The sequence below is a fragment of the Schistocerca americana genome, chromosome 1 (genome assembly GCF_021461395.2).
Source record: "Schistocerca americana isolate TAMUIC-IGC-003095 chromosome 1, iqSchAmer2.1, whole genome shotgun sequence".
Classification (NCBI taxonomy): Eukaryota; Metazoa; Arthropoda; class Insecta; order Orthoptera; family Acrididae; genus Schistocerca; species Schistocerca americana.
Genome location: NC_060119.1, coordinates 305,330,332 through 305,346,976, shown reverse-complemented (window position 1 = coordinate 305,346,976; position 16,645 = coordinate 305,330,332). Strand labels below are relative to the sequence as shown.

At 38.8% G+C, this 16,645-nt stretch overlaps 1 protein-coding gene across 2 annotated transcripts in view; it reads left to right on the top strand.

The window, feature by feature from the left end:
* Nucleotides 1–5,774, top strand: part of LOC124595797 (tRNA pseudouridine synthase A) — a 117,158-nt gene extending 111,384 nt beyond the window's left edge. For both annotated transcript variants that reach the window (XM_047134689.1, XM_047134698.1), the window contains exon 7: nucleotides 5,482–5,774. In XM_047134689.1, the coding sequence (XP_046990645.1) occupies nucleotides 5,482–5,722 (241 nt within the window). In that variant the 3' untranslated portion in view covers nucleotides 5,723–5,774. The remainder of the gene's footprint in view (nucleotides 1–5,481) is intronic.
* The last annotated feature ends 10,871 nt before the right edge of the window (nucleotides 5,775–16,645 follow it).

The following is a 16,645-nucleotide window of genomic DNA, read 5'->3' as shown; positions in this document are numbered from 1 at the left end:
ACCACTGCTTCCCTTTCATGCCCCTCGACTCTTATAACTGCCACCTGGTTTCTGTACAAATTGTAAAGAGCCTTTCACTCCCTGTATTTGACCCCTGCCACCTTCAGAATTTGAAAGCGAGTATCCCTGTCAACATTGTCAAAAGTTTTCTCTAAGTCTACAAATGCTAGAAACATAGGTTTACCTTTCCTTAATCTATCTTCAAGATAAGTCGTAGGCTCAGTATTGCCTCACGTGTTCCAATATTTCTATGGAATCCAAACTGATCTTCCCTGAGGTCGCCTTCTAACAGTTTTTCCATTTGTTTGTAATATTTTGCAGCCATGACTTATTAAACTGATAGTTCGGTAATTTTCACATGTGTCAACACCTGCTTTCTTTGGGATTGGAATTATTATATTCTTCTTGAAGTCTGAGGGTATTTCGCCTGTCTCAAACATCTTGCTCAGCAGATAGTAAAGTTTTGTCAGGGCTGGCTCTCCCAAGGCTGTCAGTTGTTCTAATGGAATGTTGTCTACTCCGGGGCCTTGTTTCAACTTATATATTTCAGTGCTCTGTCAAACTCATCACGCAGTATCATATCTCCCATTTCATCTTCATATACATCCTCTTCTATTTCCATAATATTGTCCCTTGGCCTTGTATAGACCCTCTATGTTCTCCTTCCCACCTTTCTGCTTTCCCTTCTTTGCTTAGCACTGGGTTTCCATCTGAGCTCTTGATATTCATACAAGTGGTTCTCTTTTTTCCAAACGTCTCTTTAATTTTCCTGTAGGCGGTATCTATCTTACCCCTAGTGAGATACACTACTACATCCTTACATTTGTCCTCTAGCCATCCCTGCTTAGCCATTTTGCACATCCTGTTGATCTCATTTTGGAGACGTTTGTATTACTTTTTGTCTGCTTCATTTACTGAATTTTTATATTTTCTCCTTTCATCAATTAAATCAATATTTCTTCTGTTACCCAAGGATTTCTACTAGCCCTCGTCTTTTTGCCTTCTTCATCCTCTGCTGCCTTCAATATTTCTTTCCCCCATTCCTGTCACTCACTCACGCCCTTATGCTCTCCCTGAAACTCTCTACAACCTCTGGTTCTGTCCGTTTATCCAGGTCCCATCTCCTTGAATTCCCACCTTTTTGCAGTTTCTTTAGTTTTAATCTACAGTTCATAACCAATAGATTGTGGTCAGAGTCCATATCTGCCCCTGGAAATGTCTTACAATTTAAAACCTGGTTCCTAAATTGTCGTACCATTATATAATCTATCTGAAACCTTCTAGTATCTCCAGGCCTCTTCCATGTATACAACCTTCTTTCATGATTCTATAGCTATGATTAAGCTATGCTCTGTTCAAAGTTCTACCTGACGGCTTCCTCTTTCATTTCTTACACCCATTCCATATTCAACCACTACATTTCCTTCTCTTCCCTTTCCTACTATTGAATTCCAGCCACCCATGACTATTAAATTTTCATCTCCCTTCACTATCTGAATAATTTCTTTTATCTCATCATACATTTCATCAATCTCTTCGTCATCTGCAGAGTTAGTTGGCATATAAACTTGTACTACTGTGGTAGGCGTGGGCTTCGTGTCTATCTTGGCCACAATAATGCATTCACTATGCTGTTTGTAGTAGCTTACCCACAGGGCATATATCCAATCCCTCTACATATTTAGCAGTTACAAAGCATAGGCAGGTTCACTAGTTATGCAATATAAGAATGCAGTCTTTCACAGCAATATATAGTGCTAAAATTCTCTTGGGCTTCCAGCCGCTTCAAGTGGTTTAACCGTTTCAGATTTGATTCTTCCTTTTTTTTTTGCCAGGAGGAAGGAAAATTTTTCTTTATAATTTATACTAATATATGTATTTGTTTTCAATACATATTTTTTACCGTTGGCTTATTTTTATAAACAATTTTGAAAAATTCACTGTTGTAATAAATAATTGATAATTCAATAATTACATGCAAAATAATAATAATAGTAGTAGTAATAATAATATTCAACCATACAGTGGAGTATAACTAACCAACAACTTCTGTGAATTCTGGTGGTCACAGGCTGCTGTGCACTGCTACATACACTTGATATTTTTACAGAGATGCCCAAAATGTGGAAGCATATGTGCATGATGAAAAGATTAAACATTCACAGATGAGTACATGAGTTTTCCATTGAGGAAAAATATTTCTGTTGCAGCTAATACACACTAAATATTAATGTACACAATTGTAGCCATTGGGTCTGAATGGCTTAAAATCCATGAGATTTCAGCTGAGTGCTTCCTAACCTTTGTCAAGTGGTGACTGCCATGTAATTGCTGCTACCATCCTCATGTACTCGCTCTGCTTCATGTGACACCACTGGTGCTCAGTCCAGGCCCATACGTAGTAATATTTTCATTGATAACGCACAATGTCCGCTCAAACATTCTGATGGCTGGGTCCCAAGCTGTGCTTAGCTGTAGGCTGCCTTCTTTATTGAGCGTGTCATGATAAATTTTTATCTCAGTCCCTTCTTTTATTTCAGTAATCCAGAAACCATTAGTATGTTTAATAACAGTTGTTCCATCGAATGCAGTTTGGGGTCTGTCTTCCAGAGCATGCTTTGCTACCATTGATATTTCAGGATACTATAGGCGGAGATGACTCTCATGTTGTAAGATGCTGTCAAGTAGTATACCCAAGCTGCCAAACATAAATGTGTCCCCACACATACATGGGATTTTATATACTCCTGTGTTCTTGGCCCTGCATCATCTTTCATGGGCCTCATAAGTTGCTGAACTTTTTGCTGGAGGCCTGAAGTCCAAATTGATGTTATGGCTCTTTAGGAGTCAGCTAATCTTTCCTGTTACTGAGCCACAGAATGGCAAAAGCACAGGCTTTTCATGTCCTTTTCAGTGACATTCTGCTGGTGTGTTTATGGAGAGATGGGTCACGAAATCTTTCAGTTGTTGAAGTCACCAAGTTGCCCAGAAAAGAATGTTTTTGTGAGGGGTGGTGGTACCTGGTAGCATGTAGATTGTGTGGTGAGTTTTGGAAGGATTTTTATCATGATTAATTTTTCCTATTCCTCATATAATTGCTTTACCTTGTTATTTAAAAAGTTTTTAACAGTTACTGAGGTGGTTTAGTTTCTGATTTGGGCTATCTTATTTCTAAATTTGTTTATTTTAGTTATATTATTCTTCTTATAATGCTTAAATAGCTAATAATATTATAGTGTGACATTGAAGGTTTATGGGAAGAGTAAGGCACCATCTGTCTCCACCTCCATCATGAACTTGATGTTGTCATGGATGTTGTTGTTGCAGTCCAACGATTCTCGCAGCTTTTCTTATCCATGAGGCCAGATAATGAATGTTTTGCCAAGATAATGATAAAAGTAATTAATTAGGCTTTGCAGGAGCCATATCCAGTGCAAGTTGTCAAAGTACCCCATAAACAGGTTTCCATCACAATGCCATCTGTGTAGTTGAAATAGTCTCCAGTGCTTAAATAAATCCATAAAGTATGTTCACACATGCATAATTGCAGATGCACAGGAATAAAAGACCATGCACAAAAGTTTGTGGGAAGAACACATGTACACATATGCGTTCTTATATCCACACATTGCCTCATTGTGCAAGCAGTCTGCTGTGAATTCCCTTCTTCACTTGGGAGCTTCTGCTTCGTTTATTGTGATGAAAAAGCGACAAAAAAAAGAAAACACAAAGGCAACTGTAGTTAAAGAAATATGAAATGATGACAATATCTTGTTTGCAAATTTCAAAGGCGATCACAGCAAGATTTTAGATTTTCTGCTTTGGAAACTGCAGCGATAAGGCCAGCAATAAATTTTTGTTAGCTACGTAGCAACGTATATACCAGTTTCAATTATTTATTCCTCATTTCAAAACAAAGCATTTCAGTGATTATTCTTGAAACTAAGAAGTATAGAAGGTTAATTAATTGTCAATGCAGCATTTGTATTTTATTTGCATACAGAATGTTAATCATGAAAGACGATGTGTAGATTAACATCCTTGCACTCGGCACATTTGGGAATTTGTATTTTTTTCATCATCAGTGTACATTATTTCAATCTTTAGTAGTTTTTTGAGGAGCTAAACGTACCCCATCATTTTTTTTGTTCAGATGTCGGGTGCCCCAGTTGTGATTTTAAGTTGCCATAGCATGAATATGAGTCCATAGTTTTCATATAGGCCCTCACTTTTATATTCATATAGCCCACACTTTTTATAAATTTTTGGCTTATTCTTCTCAGTTTTTCTACTTCTAAACTTATGGTATCTTATTATTTACAAAAATGTGATTGGAGGCCTTTTACATGATACTTTATGCTCAGGGCTACAGATCTCGAATTTTTATTGAAATAATCTTCAGAAGGGGCACTCCATACACTTAAGTGAGCTTCCTTTGGGGTCAACAGACATTACTGTGCATAATTTGCATCTCAGCATAACCTCAACACTTTACACAAATGCACATGGGCCTCGACTCCTTGTCATCTGCTAAAAAGTGCAAAGAATCCGATCGAAGGCAGGTAGCAATGTGCTTTACACTTGGCCTCCATTTCCAAGAAATTACACATACACAAATGCAAATGCATAGTTGCACTGTTAGAAATTTATGTGTGTGCACAAAGTTAAACACAAAAAAGGTATCATGTGGACACACCTTAACAATATCATCAAATAACTGGGAGAGCAGAGGTATAGAGTCTTTGATGAGAATGTGTGTGAATAGTGAGACCACATCAAAACTGATAACCATATCTTCTTCTCTTAGATACAGGCATTTAATTCAGTTGATGAAGTCATCATAGTCTTGATGTGGTGCGCACAGTGACCAACATGCAGAGTGAGAAGTTTCATGAGACTTTTTGTGAGTCTGCATGTTGGTCATGATAGGCTGTAAGAATATGTTCTTGTTATGAAGTTTAGGAATGCCATGAAATTTGTGTGGTTGAGGTGCCTGAGGGATGAAATTTTTGATGACACACTTTTCTAGTGACTACTGTATTCCTCATTATTGTGGATGTTGGACCCCGTGATAATTTTTGGTATGTCTCCTCCTCCAGCATCAACCAAATCTTTGCATCATAATTGGCTTGTTCCTTAATGACAGTTTGTATTGCCCTTGTCATCATTGTACTCTTGCCAGTAGGTTGTAATAACCAATGACATAATGGGCATCTTTTACCTTTCGTAATGTTAAAAGTGTAATATTTTCAAACCATATGACCACAGCTGCTAAGTTTGCAGATTTTCGCTTTCACCTTATGAACTGTGCAATATCCTTACTTGTTCATCAGTATATTTTATCTGCGTATTTTTATTCAATAAATTTTGGCTGTAATCACAGAGGCAGAGTCAAGAAACATTTTATATTTTTTGGATAATGCACCTATACTAAATTTGATGTGCTTAAAAATCTGTTGTTTTTCCTTAACTTTTTTCCAGCTTTTTGAACTGGTTGTTAACTCTTCCATATCATAGTTATGACATTCGTAACCAAAATGCAGAATTGGATAACTCATCACCTATTAGTGAAGTGTATAATAAAAATGAAAAAGTTGATGAATCAACACTAAAAACTTCAAATTCAGCATTTGTAGCGGACAGTGAAAATGCAGAAGTGATAGCTCCCTCCCTTAAAAATAGTTCCAATGTACCCAACTGTGTTGTAGAAGAGAAGAGTTAATACATTGCTGTAATTTTATTTTTGACAAAATGATTTTGTACTTTATTAAAAACTTGTGTTTTTTCTTGTAGTTTACAGGAAACAATGTGTGTGTGTGTGTGTGTGTGTGTGTGTGTGTGTGTGTGTTCAGAGATGGAAATGGAATAGAGAATGACTTTAGAAAGAAGGATGTGAGTACAAGATGAGTGGAATTAGTGTCATGGGGCAGGTGCATAAGTGCGTGCGGTGTAGGGGCTAGAAGAGATTGAGGGCAGCAGGATTATGGGATTGAAGGATGTGTTGCAGTGACATTTTCCATTAATGTAATTCGGAAAAGCCAATATTGAAGAAGTGAGTTGAGGTGTCGACTTGTGCAGATGAGTCCCAAGTGCACTCCTGCAACATATGTTTTCGTAGTATGTCATGAAGAAAATCATTTCTATGTAGTAAAATGATCACAGGTATAAGACAGTACTATGTTTTATGCTTGTAAACTGGTTTGCTAGTGAAGCTGTGTGTTATTGTGAGAGTGAATGTGATTGTTAAGGAACCTGCCACAAATGCATATTTGTACCTCTACAACAGTAAATTTACTGAACCCTGTGGTTCATAAATAATGCTAACAAACATTAGAGTGACAATAAGTAACAAACAGTGCATGTTTACCTCATTGGAGGGCGTAGATATTGACTTTTCGTGTGTTGACTGGCTGTCTCTGGCAGTTAACTGCTGTGTGCACCAACATGGAGTCATATTAGTTCTGTGTCTGACCACAGAGTGCAGCACCAAGCGGGCACAGTGGCATCGCCATCTATCTGTGAGCATGCGTGCTGCTTGCGCACTGTACCAAAGTGTTGGTAACTGCCTGAGCCTCCACCGGAGCTAAAATCATTTAACTAAAATGTGTAACTGTGTTTAGGCCTTTTTGAAGTCTGTTTTCACATCTGTAAGCCAAATAACTTGCAGTTTACTTTCTTTTGGCAAAACAGGAATGGGCTTGGCTTATACCTAAAAAAGTGAAGTAAATGAGACCCATATATTGTGTTTTCTTGACTACACTTGTTCTGTGCCCACGTAAAAGTGTGGATAGTGGAGGAAACTAATTGCGCTAGTACAAGTAGTGAAAACAGAACTCCATAATGTGACGACAATGACATCTAAAGGCAGAAGATACAAAGACAGATCAATCGGCAGTAAGACAGATGCAGTACACTAGACTCTCACTAATATGGCCCTCAGTGATGTGGTCTCTCAGTAATCTGGACCCCATCCAGCCTCCAGACATTCAATCTGAAATCATGTGCACAACAATGAATTATTGTGCACATTAATGTTGTTAGCTAGTTACCATGTTAGACTATGCTGTATGTATTTGAAATGGTGGTTTTCTGTACAGTTCAGTATCATTGCTTCTAAAAGGAAACATGTTACATTAAATATCAACAAAACTCGAAATTTTAGATAAATTAAACTGAGGTTCTTCACAAAGAGACATCACTGCTGAGCATAGTGTTGGCCAAGCAACTATTTATGATATCACAAAGCAAGCTGTTATTCAACAGGATGCAATCAAGATGGAGCTAGATGGAGAGTAAGTTGGAAAAATTGAAGATTATGTGAAAGCGTGAGAATGAAGAACTGGACCTAGCTGTTAATATGGTTCATACCATAACCTAGTAAAGGGATTCAAATCAGTGGCATGATAAGGAAGGAAAAAGCAATTGCATTTAACAAACAACTCAGCGGCAGTAACTTGTCTGCAGCAAGTGAGCGTTAGCTATTAAACGGATAAAAATGGCATGGCATGCGGCAACTGACAGTCCCTGGGTAAGTCGCTCAGCTATCAGAAAACTTACAGAGGAGTTTGTAACGATATACTGAAGATAATAGAGGAAGAATATTTCATTGCTGATGCCATGTGCAGTTCTGATGAACCAGTCCTCTTCTACAAGATGCTTCCTTCAAAAACATTAGCTGCCAAGAACAAGAAGGATGCTAGTTAGTTAAACCAACAGAAACAGCGTGCTGTAATGCAAATGGGAGTCATAAACTATTGCACATGACAATTGGGAAACCCCAACATCCACATTGTTTTCAACACAGTGACGTAAATACATTACCAGCACAAGATTGAGTTCAGTACAAACGCTGGATGGACAGAGAAATATTTTCTTCTTGGTTCCACGAAACATTTATACCAACTGCAAGAGAAGAGCTGAAGAAGAATAGGTTCCCTCTGAAACCTGCCCTTATAATTGACGGTGCTCCTTCTGATGTGACTCTTAAGGCCAGGCGCAAATTGAGACACGTGTGGCGCGGCACAGCGCAGCGCGCATTTTTGTAACTTCACAGGTTCAAATGGGACCGCGCAAATTGCGACGTGATGCGACTGGGACGCGAAACACTCCTGCAACAGGTCGCGCGGCGTTGTGGTTGTGGCAGTTTCTCGCGTCGCGCAACGTGGGAAATTTGAGGCGGGGAGCGGAAAAGTAGCCCAGCCATATGCTCACATTGGCACTGCGCATATGAGCAGAGGTAATATTGCCCATACCATAAATATTGCCTTGCTGTATACTAAATTTTATTGCCTTTGTGTAGTGTTTCGTTTTTCGCCATTTAAAAGCTCCAGCATTTTTCGTTAGTACATGATACTTTTTTGTTATTTGTATCTGTATAGTTTTGTTTTGTTTTTCTTCTGTCAAAAAAAAAATGCATACTTTAGTAACTGGTGAGCCATTGGCCGCTGGAATTGTATCATATGCCTCCGCAATGTTTTCAGATCACAAGAAGGGACAGAGGGTAGGGAATAAGGAAGCAAGGAATATTATAAAATCATGTGATTAAGAAGCAAGGCAGGAAAGTAAAACTAGGTTATCTTCTCGCTGCCTAGTATGCTGGCGTATCTGTACGATCTGTTACAAAAATTTGGAAAGGGATAATCTCCACAGGTGTGACCTCTTTGTGCTCCTGGTAAAAAGCGTCCAAGATCTGAAGTATAGAAGTCTCACTGTGATTACTTGCATATGGATGTAATAATGTAATACGACATACTGTAGTACATGCATGGGAACATCACATTTCCACTGCAAGCTTGAAAGAGTCGAAAAGCAGTCACAAATAACAATGTTTTAACTTGTTCGCCGTGATGAGAAGAAGCATTTCAATTGTTGCATGCACATTATCAGCATTAATAAACTAATTATACAACAGGCTACACAGATTAAGAAAATGGTTGGTATTATTACGAAAGTATGAATATCCTAAAGGAGTGTCATGATTAGATATATTTAATTTGTTGAAATGTACTGCTGACAAAAGCAGATCTACTTTCATGACAACGTTTTTCGAACTCCAACTCACAAGGCACACATGGCTAGATTCTGCATTCCTGTCGCGCGCATTATCCTCCACTACTGACAATACACTGACCTTTGTGATGTGTGACAGGTCAATTGTTTATTTTTCTCAATAACAACTATTTTATTCGCGATCACACATAGTCAGTTAGGCAAGCCGTAGATGAGTAACCAGTATGTGGCATGTGCCTATCATTTCACCTGAAGGAACGCTCATCATCATTTTAATACGGCTCAGATCAAGAGAAGGAATAAAATCCTTTGGTGAGTTTCCATTCCAGTTTCTCAGTGTTAAAAATACGATGGGTTACGGGGATTCCACCAAAATTCCAACAGAATTGACAATTATTTTTGTGTGAGTTGTTAACCTTTTCTCATTCGAAGAAGCATCACCATTTATGAGTAACGGCCACATTTCTCTTGGTGACTTGGTGATAGGTTTAATTGTGCTTCCTTTGTCACAGTGTAATTTGCCAAACTCATCTCACAGCAGCTATTGCGACAGAATAACGAAACGGAGTGCCTCGTTAAACAAGTCGTTGGCAATCACAGAGCTAAATAGCCTACGAAAAACCTCATAGTGTCAGTTTTCAGTAACATAAAAGAAGAAATTTCATGTTTATTTTCTTACTACGAAGCTCTTGTTTCGCTAGCTGTCGATAATTCTTAAAAAATTCACTGGAGTGAAATAAATAAAAAGGGAAGTATAAGTACTGATATATCGCCATAGATAAGAAAGTTCCGTGTGTTTAAGAATTGGCAAAAAACTCTCATCCTTGTTGTGCTATCATTCGCCAAACTTTCATTTCGATGTCTCGAGCGGTTTAGGAGATATGAGAGACATTGCGAGTATTTCATTCTCGCGGGCGTGAGATCGGAAGTGAGCGCGCTACATAGGATCCATTTTCTCGAGATCGGAGTCAGATAGAGACCTCCTCCCAAGTCTAAACAAAAATTCAACATGTTAGCTAAATTTCATACGCAGCAACATATGGTGTAATACGCATCAAGTGCAGAATCGTAGCGACCCCTAATTTTCGTTGCAAACTTTTTGAGTTTTGCGTAGTGTCTTACTAAAATGTGTACATCACAATAACAATGGACATTAGCGAGATGGACACTTCACCACGAAGCTGACATATAACGCTACAAGCAAGGGAAAAATTAAATATTGTCAGTGAATAGTTTCTGTAAAATCTTTCGAGGAAGATAACAGGTTTTGAGCGCTTCGGTTCTGTCAGCGCAGAGCGTCGCCAGTCGGCGCGTGCGAAGTATGGTGTACGCGTCGCAATATGCTCGACTTGTGCGGGACGTGCGGTTCGCGCTGTAATGTCGTGTCATGTCACACGTGCTATACGCGTCTCAATTTACGCCTAGCGTTAAGGTCTGATGGTATAGAAGCTCTCTTTCTTCCACCTGATGTGATAACACTGATTCGGCCCATGGGATTTTGTAATTAATAAAATATCATAATTGATATGCAAATCTTGCCTCTTTAGTGAATGAATGTGAAAATAACTTTACCGAGACAATGTCAAAGGTGTGGAAACCAATCTATTTACAAGATGTTGTTTTTCAAATGTCAGAAGCATGGGATAAAGTGGAGAACGCTACCATAATTAAGACTGGAGGAAAGTGTGACCATCCACTGACACTGAGCTGGAGCCTTTACTGAATGACAGTGATGAGCCAGTTAATTCTGAATTATCAGCTGCTGACACTTTGTACATTGACATGTTCCGCAAGTTTCCAGGAGGAGAAATTGATGAAGGTGGTGCTGGTAAGTGGCTGTGAGACAGACCAAACAGTAACAGATGAAGAAATAATCAAAAGCTTGCAGCAAAGTAATGATGAAGAGGGGGGCATAGAGAACACGAAGATTTATTACAGTGCTGTTGCTGAAGCTGCAGACATCTTCCTGGAGACATTATGCAAGAATCAGATATGTGATGTACTGATGTAAACCTGCATTGTAACAATAAAAATTTGGGACCTGTTTCATAGTGAGTGATATTACTGTATATGTTCAAACTCAAGAACTAAGATCCTATGTGAATGAATGTATCTTTGGATTTAATAAAGTGTAGTCTCTTATACGCTTAAATTAAGTTTCAGACACTCTCAGTAATCCAGCACTTGTATTAATCTGGCACCCATATTTGCAGGAAATAGCGTGGATATGACAGCTGCCGATAAAATTGCAGTAGGTGATGAAATTAGGGGGACATACATAGCGAACTAAAGCCAAAGGTTTTGCAGTGTATTGTTTAACTTATGCTGAGTTCTAATACAGCGAGGACAGATATGAAACATAATTCAGTATCTTGAGTGCTTTATTCAGAACAATCTCTCACACACACATTCATATGTAAAACAATTCACAGAGAAGCTGTTACCTAATTAATTAACATGCAAGTGTGTACCTTTCAAGTGTGTTCAGTAACCAAGTGGAAATTAAAACACAGAAATTAATAGGCACAGAACTTCACGCTGCAGCAGGGAGAAAGCAATCACAGCACTGCTGGTGCCAGTGCAAGAACGCTGTTGACAGATTGTTGAGTGAATCAGCTGTCCACCTGATGTCATTATGATATGCTGCGTGTTGCCGCATCAGTCCCCTTCGGGAGAGAAGAGCATTGTTCCCGATTTGTGCAGGGAGCAAGTATGCACTACCCGAAACACGTATGAGACCTTGGTTGAGCAGGCGATTATTTTGGTGGAGGTTGTTGAATTTCGGGCATAGGCTCTGACTCGTTGCGTTGGGCATTTGGTTCTGACGTTTCCTATAACACGGTGAGACAATGTTAGGCTTGCCATTGAGGAGAATATCTAATGTTCTTCCACTTCTGCTAAGGATACGATGTGGACCAGTACACGGAGGTGTCAGTGCAGGTTTCACATCATCTCTGTGCAACATTACATGTACACAGGACTGCAACTCTCGATGCACAAAGGTTTGTAGAGTTCCATGACGTGATGCTTTGACCTGGATCAATTTGTGACATTTGTTCTCTTAAGCGAGTAATGAAGTCTTGGTTAATTTGAGATATCCGTTGCGACTGCACGTGGGCTGACAAATTCGCCAACTAGCCATAGAACGTCTCCATACCCTCACTTAGCTGGCGAAGAGTCTATTTCAGGCTTGCAAAATGTTATATAGGCTGAGTAAGACTATTGGTAATGCAGATGTCTATTTTGACTCATGGCACATTAGCACAGCTTTTAAAGCTGGCGCCAGTGTTCAATCACACCGTTACTTCCAGGGTGGTATAGTCTGTCGGTAGACTGAAGAGCGAGTCCCCACTCTGCCAACCCAGCTACGCCACAAGGCGCTTCTACAGGCTGTGCCACAACGTAGCACCGGCCCTGACTCGGGGCGCGCTTCAAATCTGTGGCGAAGGCGTGTACAGATACGTCTCAGCTGCGTTTATTTTTAGACAAATGCATTAAGACCATAAGGAATACAAAAAAAAAAAAAAACGATAGCTTCTTCCGAAACACATCATCATAGAGTAAATAATATTAACATAAGGACGGAAGTCAGGATTCTGCTACAAACATAGAACCGAATGCCTGTTCATGTTATAAAATAAATAAAAAAAATATATTGTTATTTAGATATTGATTATTCTATCTGTATGATGGTGATTGTGATTGCAATTGTATTTGCTTATCTGGAACGTGGACGTTTAATTATTCGGTATCAGACGCTTGACAATGGCTTTTTCCTAAAGGCAATGTTACTCGTAGTTGACCGTGAAATAAAACTGAATAATCGGACTTCGTAATTAAATCGTTTCCAAAGACTGCTGCGGTAGGTGCGGACTCATAATCTAAATCTCAATATTACAATAATTTGCCAGCCATGCCAATACGTCGTACAGAGATGATTGTCTACTAAACATAAAAAAGTTACACAGTTAGTTAAATCAGATATATTCAATGAATAAGCCTACAGTTCATAATCCTACTTACTTTTATAAATATAATTCTTTACAGAATCGAGTGCCTAGTGTGGTTGCAACTCGCAGTATTCTTCTATAACATGAAATATGGCGGTGTGCCAGACAATAAAAAAAATACGTGCTTCTCGCACCACTTCAACCTGAGCTCTCCCTTTCTTAATCAAACATAAGAGTAACGTAATTGTGCTTTTGTTTTATCAGCGACACAGCGCTGCAGTTGTGTGCCATAGGCTTTATTTATTTGTCACTGATTATTTATTTAATTAGTATTTCGCGTTTCCGCGGAAACTCACGCTCGGCATGCAAATGTGCCTTTATAATGTGAATGTATGTTCCTCTATTGCTATTCGTAAAATGAACCCCATGTAATGTAATCAGTCTGTAGAACTTAAGGCTTGTTCTTATTTTGTGTTTCTACTAAAAGGTAGAAATTTTCTTTTAAGGACTACATTGAAACTTAACAGTTCTTGCAACACAAAGAGTGTTTAAAAAGTGAGCAGAAATTAGTTTTTTGTGTTGTATTAGTCCGATTTGCACTACTTTTTTGTCACTGTCTTCGTAAACATGCCTCAAGAATATGTGTTCAATGTTATGCAGATTGGGTATTTACTCTGTTGTCAGCTTTCAGAAAGGTTACATGTGTTTTGGTAGCATCAACGATTATTTGTTTTGTATAACAATAAATTAGAGAATCTGTATTAAATTTTGTTATAAGAATGGAATAAAGTGTATGATATTTTTAGAAATGGTAAATATTGCTTTTGGTGAGCCTGTTACGAGTAAACCAAGGCCAGAAAAGTGGTATAAACATTTCAAAGCAGGCCTTAAAGGACAGCGGTTTTACAAGGATGAGATTAAAAATGCAGTTAAGAGACTATCCCGAAGAAACAGTTCCTAAAGTGTTTCGGGAATTGTAAAAAGCACTGTATAGAATGTAATGGAGAATATTTTGAAGAGGACAACATTGCTGTGGATTAACAAATAAATTTCTTGCCAAAAAATAAAAATTAATATGTGAACGCACCTCGTATGTCAAGCTTTTTGCTTAGAAGTCCGGGATAGGTGTACATGTTTCGAAGGAAATTTCAGCAGTGTTTAAAATAGCTATTGCGCACATGTTTTAAGCAATATGTCTTATAATCAGGTGAATAGTGACTGAGATAGAGATTTAGTGTTCCATTAGCGTCAAAGGTTTTATGTGATTTTGAAACTGTCTATAACGATGGATTTCCTCCTAAAATTATTAGTTTTCCTTTGTGGCGATTCCAGTGAACCATGCAGCTTATTTTTCTATTCCTTACTTATGGGTCCTGTTAGGTGAGGCTGACGTTTGCATAAATTGCAGTCATTTGATTGGGACTGGTAATATTAGTCAACAGTTCTTTTTGGGTCGCTTCTTTAATTCACGCTGTACTAACATTAGAGACGATCCGAACGCTCGTTATTCTCCAATACCTCCTCTTCTTCACCTCCTATTCTTCGTATTCTGCATATCTACCGTCACTTCCGGATATCGAAGTACATCAGTAAGTACACAAAGTTAACTCACTGGCTCTGGCAACTAAGATCCCACGAACAGAAACGACGTATATCACTGCAGGCTGATCTACACTCCTAGACAGATAATGGGCAACAGATTTTGGGTGCCCCTGTAGGCCGGTGGCAGCGTTCTTCCGGGAAAGGCCACTTCCCCCACCAATAGCGCTTCTCGCTCTTTAGTTTACAGACAGACTATAGCTTGTAGTTCTGTGGTGCGCTGCTCCACAAAATTTTCTCAAGTGGCCAAATAGTTCAGACTCAAACTGACGTCCTCAGCCTGCTGTAGTGTGAAGTTGCCAACCAAAGCGGTATACCCTAGTGGTGGGCAGGAAATCGCGTATCTGTTAGAAATCACAGTGACTGAGAAGTCGCAGATATCACAATAACAACTTTACAGAATCTAACTGCGATTTCAGTCACAGTTAGCAGTCGCAAATAGTATTTCACATTCAAAGACGTGAGCCATCTATTGGTTGAATTTAGCACTGCTTTCTGCGATTTCAGTGACAAGTCGCAACTAAGAGTCGCAAGTGGCAACTAAAAAGCGCAGTTAGCAGTGCCATCTGTTGAGCAAAGTTCATACTACGCTATTCGCTACGGAGAAACTGCGATTTCTGTGACAAATGGCAACTAAGAGTCGCAAGTAGCAACTAAAAAGCGCAGTTAACATTCTTTTCCTAGTGCCATCTGTTGACCGACGTACGTACTTCGTTATGAGAGCCTTGTGCCTCACGAGATCGGTGTGCTGTGTGTGCATATGAAGGACTTATTTCATTAGTGGTACAAGTCCATTTTTGTTCATTTTGAGATACAGAGTCGTAAAGTTAAATGAGCGCTGAAAAATCTGCAGTTGAGTTACCAGAAATATTCAAGCATATGGCTTCTTGCTAGAGATGAACCTTTATTTATGTTTGTTTGGATCATTAAATTCAGAAGCATTATAGACAGAAAAGTGGAGGTAATGGACTTGTACCACTATTGAAATAAGCCCTTCACATTATATGACGACATGCACATTCAGCATCAGTTAAGGTTGGTCAAACACAGCTGTGACTCTGAAAGTATTATATTAATAAGAAGCAACATTGCCTTTTTCTCCTGAAAATATCAAGTAACGTAACAAATGTGTTTGATTCTGCTTCCAATATGACAGTTTTGCTTAATACTCCACATGCCTACAGGACTTTGCAATGTTAACACAGAGGAACTCAGACATCTGTATAAGTGTAGTGACATGAAAACAGTATTATTGGGTCATATGAATGCCTCACTTTTGTCCCGACACAGTTCAAGACTCGGGATAAAAGTTTTACACCTGGTGTTCTACATGGCAACTTCACACACAAGAACTTTTTGCCGACACTACCACCTACATAAGTAAGCTTTTCCTGTGTTACTTTCAAGTAATGCACTTAAGCTATTCCTGATTTAAATGGAAGATCTGTACTTCCCACTTTCATATCAACAGCCTCAAAATGCATATTGTAGACCTTGGGATATGTTACAGGTCAGTGTCACACCAAGATTGTGGAGAAACGGGGGGGGGGGGGTGGGGGGGGGGGCGACATGTCACTCTCCAACTAGTGTTTAGCAGTAAATAAGTGGCGGAAAATTACGGGTATAGGACGGCTTAAACATGTGGAAAATGAGATTTTCATTATTCACTCACTGTATTTAACATTTATTATTCCTTTAAAATCGCACAACAACTTCAATAAAACACAGTTTAATCGCTCATCTGCACACTTATTTCACAATTATGTCGCTTTTAAACTGCAAAATCTTCTAAGAGCTGTCTTGAATCTTCACGAGTCTCTCTCAACAGCCTTGATGTGGATAGATACGTACAGCAACCAGTAATCAGAGTCAGAACTGTGTCTGCAAAATCACAAGGATTATTAAACAATTTTTGCTGTCACTAATTACAAGCAATATAATTGACAGAGTAGATCGCTAAAATTTGCTCTAATGAAAGCCACTCAATGGGGGTATATTTCACATTTGCAAGAACGATCTTACTGAAGTAATTAAGTCCATCGAAACACTTAGAAATTAACCTCTCGTCTGACGAAAACGGTCTAAAG